At 43.0% G+C, this 6,114-nt stretch overlaps 1 protein-coding gene across 1 annotated transcript; it reads right to left on the bottom strand.

Moving 5' to 3' along the window:
• Positions 1-492: 492 nt before the first annotated feature.
• On the bottom strand, positions 493-4,750 carry tob1b (transducer of ERBB2, 1b). Its single transcript, XM_014967746.2, has 2 exons — positions 4,512-4,750; positions 493-2,647 (listed from the first exon to the last, which is right to left on the bottom strand). Exon 2 carries the CDS (start codon positions 2,519-2,521, stop codon positions 1,505-1,507), a length of 1,017 nt encoding a protein of 338 aa, XP_014823232.1. The 5' UTR covers positions 2,522-2,647; positions 4,512-4,750; the 3' UTR covers positions 493-1,504.
• Between the last annotated feature and the right edge of the window lie 1,364 nt (positions 4,751-6,114).

Raw genomic sequence — 6,114 nt, 5'->3', positions numbered from 1 at the left:
ACTTTTTTGAGGGCTTCCGTCAGATAAAACCACAGTAAGAGGAACAAAAGTGAGCCTTTTAGATAGGTTCAAAGTTAAACTTGGCATCTTAGATTGCATTACTTGACAGTTTATTTTCAGACTTTGAAATCTTGGCGACTCACTGCCAACACCTGACTAATGTTCAACTTGCTCCAAGGTTGTTCCCTCTTGACTCCAAAATCCAGATCGTTTGTTGGCAATTGTTGCATTTGCCAACATTTATCTTCCTTGCAATCAACAGAAAGATGAAGACATAAAGTTACATAATGATCTGCCCTTTACAGAACAGCTGATAAATGGACTTTTATTGGCTAATTCAGATATTTCAACCTGCAATTCCCCAGACTCAAAGTTTAGCGCGCACAAATTATGACGCCTTTCTTATCTGCCTGATCACCCTTTGGAAAACCATTATAGATTAAATCATAAAGGACATGAGGGGTAATTAAAAAAAAAGCCACTTCAACAGGATCATGTTCAACTGTAGTTTATTTTATTAAAAAGACCAGGGTGCAAATATGAAATTAAAAAAAATAAAGACAAGCATATCATTTTTAAGCATTTAATACAAACTTAACAATATAAACTATTTCAGTCCCTCTTGACATGTAAGACACTGACTCAAAATACTTTGTTATACCGTATTTTTTCTTTATCAAGTATTGCACAATGTAGGTACAAAATTAATATTCATACGAGTACATTTTTTTGTCCATAGTATAGCAAAAATCTTAAACCTCTCAACAGAAAATACAATTCATCTTTCAGAAAAAAGCAAATATTCCTACACTTCAATTCCACCACTAAGGTAACTTTGTACACAATCTTCTGAATATTTGATTTTTTTTTTTTGTCCTTTTTTTTCAAAGATGGATTTCTTTAACAATTATCCTTAAAAAAGAAAAAAAATAAGGAAAAGCTGCTGCAGCCATCACAGATCACTGGAGTAGTAAAAAGATATAAATGCAACACCATGTCATAGAAACAATATATACTCTGATATCTTACAAACTCTGTACTAAATTAAATTATACAATTAGAAAAAGACCAAGTAACCCCACTTAGTAGTGCCAATTTGTAAAAATCAGCCTCGTCTTACCACCTGTAAAATACTGTAAGAGGCCAAAATTTGAAGCTTTTATTTTTTTTTATTTATTTTTTTTTTGGAGTAGTTCCTCAAAGTAAAAAAAAAATAAAATAAAGAAAAAAAGTTTGTGCTTGGTTGGCAAAAAGGAAAAAGAAAAACAATGATGCATGTTGAATTCAAGCTTGGATGTGTTTTTACAACAAGCTTTCAGTAGAAACTCAAAGGGGGCTCGGTAAAAACGCCCCCCACCCATCTGGGCACATGCGCATCACTGATTATTCAGCTAAATCCTTCAGTCCGGTTGATAGGTGTGCGTTTTTCTTTTTTCATTTTAGTTGTTTTTCCCTTCTCTTTGAGCCACCGTCATTCATAAATAGCATATTTGATGATGTTAGCTTAGTTAGCCATGACCGGCTGGAATTGCTGGTTAGAATACTGCATGTTGCTCAGGCTGAAGCTGAGCCCGTCCATGAGCGATTTGTCGTTCAGGCTTCCGTAGGCTGCGAACACGTCGAAGGCATTGTTGTACTGCAGGGGGCCGAGCCCCAGCGGGCCGTCGGCGGGGAATGCGGCCCCGGGGCTGGACTGGCCCTGCAGGCTGGGGAACACAAACTCCTTGGCGTTGGGCGACAGGGCAGAGGCCTTCTGCTGCTGGCCCAGCCCGTACAGCGAGTGCATGGAGGTGGACATGGCTTTCTGCTTCAGTAGAGTGTTGACATTCAGACCCAGGTTGTTGGTGGGGGAGGTGCGGGCCGCCTTGGTGCTGCCCCCGCTGCCTCCGCCGGCGGCGGTGCTACTGTTGTTGTTGCCGCCGCCACGGCCGCTGCTCTTCATCTTGGTGGAGCCGAATTTGGTGGCGGCGAAGGTGGCGGTGGTGAAGGTTAAGGGCTGGGTGGAGCGCGGCATGAACGATGGGCTGACGGCAGCCGACTGGCCAAAGGGAGGCGACGGCGAGCTGGACTCTGAGGACGCCCCAACGGGGTCGCTGATGGGCATGAACACCTGCGCCTCGGGGTTAAAGCTGTTCTTGATCTCCCGGTCCAGCTCAGAGCCGTTCTCGTTGTTGTCGTCCACGTACAGCACCTTGACAGGTCCCTTCTCCCCGATCTGGTAGGAGACCTCGAACGGGTCGATCCAGACGCTCAGGTCCTGGGGCAGGTTGTTCCGGACATCCTCGATGTCCAGCCCGCTCTCTTTGGCTGCCTGCTCCACCACGGGGTCCACCTTCTCGCCTACGTGGATGCACCGGAACCCTGAGCCTTTGTAAGGCTTGTCCGGGTACCAGTGGCCTTCATACTTCTTCTTCAGCTGCCTCTCGAGCTCTTCGCCGAAAATATTCACACGCCGCCTCGGGAGTTTGTTGTACAGGTAGGAAATGATGAAGTTGAGTGCTACTTGAATTTCAAGCTGCATAGCTGCTTCGACTTAGCTTCGACCGTCACAGTTGCTTTATCGTGGCGTTGCAAGCCTCCAAAGCAGCCAGGATCAGTTGGGAATTTGAAAAATCAATATCCTTCTGTCAGAGTTTGGTTGAAGATCCTGAAACAGAAAGAACAATTAAGAAATTGTTAGCTTGTTCAGCCACTGGGCAAGGACTGATTTCTATAGCAAAGTATACTGCAACTACAATTAACAAATCCCCCTACTTTCTGCTGCAACTTGCTGATCAGCTGGCTAACAGAAGATGCTTACTGTAATTACAAGAAAGACAACTTTCAACTGTGTTGAAATATTTCCAGCCTGAGAAACATGCCCAGTCATGGCGTGGAAGCTAACGGAGCAACACCCAGTCACTCCTTTTAGCACAAGATCCGTCTGAAAATACAGATAAACTACCACCAGCACGCCTGTTAAGCAGCCAACATCCAAAAGTGATGTAATATGGCCAGCAGGGGGCAATGATGTCAATATAAACTACATAAAAATGCAAAAGGAAAACATCCTCGAAACCAATGCTACCAGAATTTGTTTTTCCTTTAGCGAACTTTTAAATATTGATGGAAACCTAAATCTAAACAAAGATGAACACCAAAAATTAAAAACACCTTCAGTATTTCAGAAAACTAAGGCAGCCAAGTCCCAAATGGCATGGTGATGTTTTTAAATCATCATCTAGTTATTCAGTCAAAAACAACACACTACGGAGTTACTAAGAATTTCAGTTTGTCACCAAAAACATTCAGCATGTGGGCAGTAGGAGCAGATTGAGCAAAAATGTTTGTTTTTGCTAAATATCTATGTTATTGTGGACAAGATCTGAGCTTGTTCTTCTTGTGTTCCTGCATAAAAAGCACAGCAGCAAAAACAATCATCTTTTACAGAATACCTAAAAACTCTTATGTCATTTATCAAAACAAATGTCACAGTAGGTATCATAACTGTAACCGGTATATTAGATTATTTTTGCAGAAGCAGCAGCTATTATTACTAGGAATATCGCGATATTTCCACCTCAAGGTGATCTTACATTGAGATTCTTAAACCTATCCGTGCCCATTTACTCTGGGCAGCCTGGCATGCAGCTGGGCTGTGCAATAATCGGGAGCTATAAATAAACGCAGTCCACTGACTCAGAGATGGTGTCAGCAGTGCGTGTTCCCCAGCGGTTCAGTGTGACAGATAAACGCTCGTGTGGCTGACCTCTGGGGAGGATGAAGGGGGCAGGTGCCAACACTAGGGGGTTCGGATTTGAGGCTACCTCATATTGGATACACGGACATGTTCAGGCAACCCAGCCCCTCCAGAGTGGTGCTCAGCAGGAGAAAATGTGTTTTGAAAAATGCCTCCGACCTGGGCTGTTCCTGTGTTTTCTCGCGCGGCTTGTGCTACAGTTGGGAAGAGGAGCACGTAGGAGCTCGCGACAGGAATTGCAATTACATAATCATTATTCAGGGTCCAGCCGTAACCGTTAAAACAGACGCTTCATCACAAAAAGACACTTTTAGAAAAACTATATATAGAGATAATTACTAACCGAGCTGGTTTATCGCCACTATGCGCCCCGTCAGTGATGAGCAGATAGCGCTCGGATGCCAACTTAAAGAAGGGTGTGAACACAAATGTAGGAAGCTAACCAGCTAACCCACAGGAACTGTTAATGTTTAGCTCGACCAGCTGCTTATCTGCGCTCTTCGCACTAAGGCAAATTAAATACAACCACACACACAGAGAGAGCAAAGGGCTCAAGTCCATGTCATGCGAACAGAAGAAAGAGAAACGGGTTTAATTTGAACTGACAGCCAGCTTGACGAACAGGAAGCTACGTAGGATTTTAATAAACTAGCTGGTTACAGACATATTCGACAACTACTGTCGCTGTAGAGAAGCGAAATGACTCAACAATGCGCGACTTTTTCCACCCATAAATGAGTATCAATTTAACGTTACATTAATATTTACTTACCTAGAAATTCACAGCAGGCCCTTTCTTGCTCAACAGTCCCGTTCCTGGAGATGTTAAAGTTCGCGCAGCACTACTGTAGCTGTACGAATCAAATAGAAAATTGTTGCCGACGTTGTAGCTGTAGATCCAGGTGCTTTCGTGTCTGTGGGATAAAGGATGAATCCGGGATACAGGCGTCCACAAGATAACTCCCCTTCAGCCTGGGAGTTCTTACAACTCTGCCCTTTAAAACTTGGGCTGGTTTGTTTTTATATAGTAGTCCTCCGCCACGGACATCGAGGAGATGGTGATGCGGCTCAGCTAGGACGGCTACCAGATACCCCACTCCTATTGGTTGAACCCTGCTACGTCATTGTCAGCCCCCTCTAAACTAGAGCTCTGATTGGATTACCAAGTGTTCAGTCAAGAGTAGGTTTCTATTTACGGTAGTGGCTTGCCTTTCAAGCCTTTCGGACTATTTTATTAGAACAGATTTTAGAGTACACATTTTAAAAGCTTTCGGTCAAAGTGGGATAACGCACATTTTAATAAAACTTGAACATGATAGATTGGCAAACGTTACGTCAAGAGTTAATATTGTGTTTTTATGTTTTATTAGGACTTTCTTTGATTAGATGTTATACTAACCAATGGTTGACAACGACCATATTAGAGATCTTTTCTGATTATTATGGAGAGTATGCTGAGGTTATGAGGGCTGTACAAAATGTACTACAGTGAAATAAACTCAACATTACCTCCACTCTGTTCACTTGAGGGTTAAACAGATCTCATCTGTGGCGGAAGGATACACCTGTCACCGCTTGTGTCCCTAGCTGTTTCCAATGACATTTTGATGTTCCTTAAACCAGCTGTAAATGTGTGTCTGAACCTTCCTCAACAGCCTTCCCTTAGGATGGGAGCCATACTGATACAGCTGAATTTCCAGCACATTTTGAACATTGTGTACCTCAGAAAATGCTGACAGCTTATCTCCTGTGATACAACTCATTGTAGTGTGCTCCGTATACTGACTATTGGTTCTTAGCAGTTGTGCAGTGCAGAGGTGTGTGCTCTCCCCAGTCAAGCACAAGGTGTATGACGCCACAGCCTGTTCTTACCTAACATGGGCTCCCTCGCTCTGTTTGCACAACAAACCCAACACATGTATTATACAGCTGTGAGGGAGGCAGCAGAGCTAGTGAAGAGGAAGATGATGAGGGAAGAAAGGCATGTCCCCAGTAAGCAGAAAGATGTGAAGATGTTTTTCTTTTAAATCATTCTTGTCATTTAAAGGGATAGTGCGCAACCTCCATGACGTAGCGGGCCACTGAACCACTGTCGTGTTTGCATCGGGCAATTGTTTACACAGAGGCAGATGGTTATTATTTATTACATTTTACAAGCTCGAAATAAAGAAATATATGATTTAATTATAGACACAGAAAACAGAGGCTGGAGGTTGTCCGACATCATTAAGCTTCCCTTGTGAAACAGATTAAAACATGTAAAGTATTTCTGGTCAGAGTAGCCAAAACAGCCCGAAAATCTGAAATATTACAACCAAAGCAACTTTTATAGTCTTAAAACAACTCAAATCTCATAAGAGCCATTGCAGTTTATG

Source organism: Poecilia mexicana, unplaced genomic scaffold, assembly GCF_051168715.1.
Source record: "Poecilia mexicana isolate PSO_F unplaced genomic scaffold, ASM5116871v1 scaffold_19, whole genome shotgun sequence".
NCBI lineage: Eukaryota > Metazoa > Chordata > Actinopteri > Cyprinodontiformes > Poeciliidae > Poecilia > Poecilia mexicana.
This window is presented reverse-complemented; position numbering and strand designations above follow the sequence as displayed.

Coding starts and splice junctions, on each gene's coding strand:
- tob1b (XM_014967746.2), bottom strand. CDS start 2,521: ATGCAGCTTGAAATTCAAGTAGCACTCAACTTCATCATTTCCTACCTG.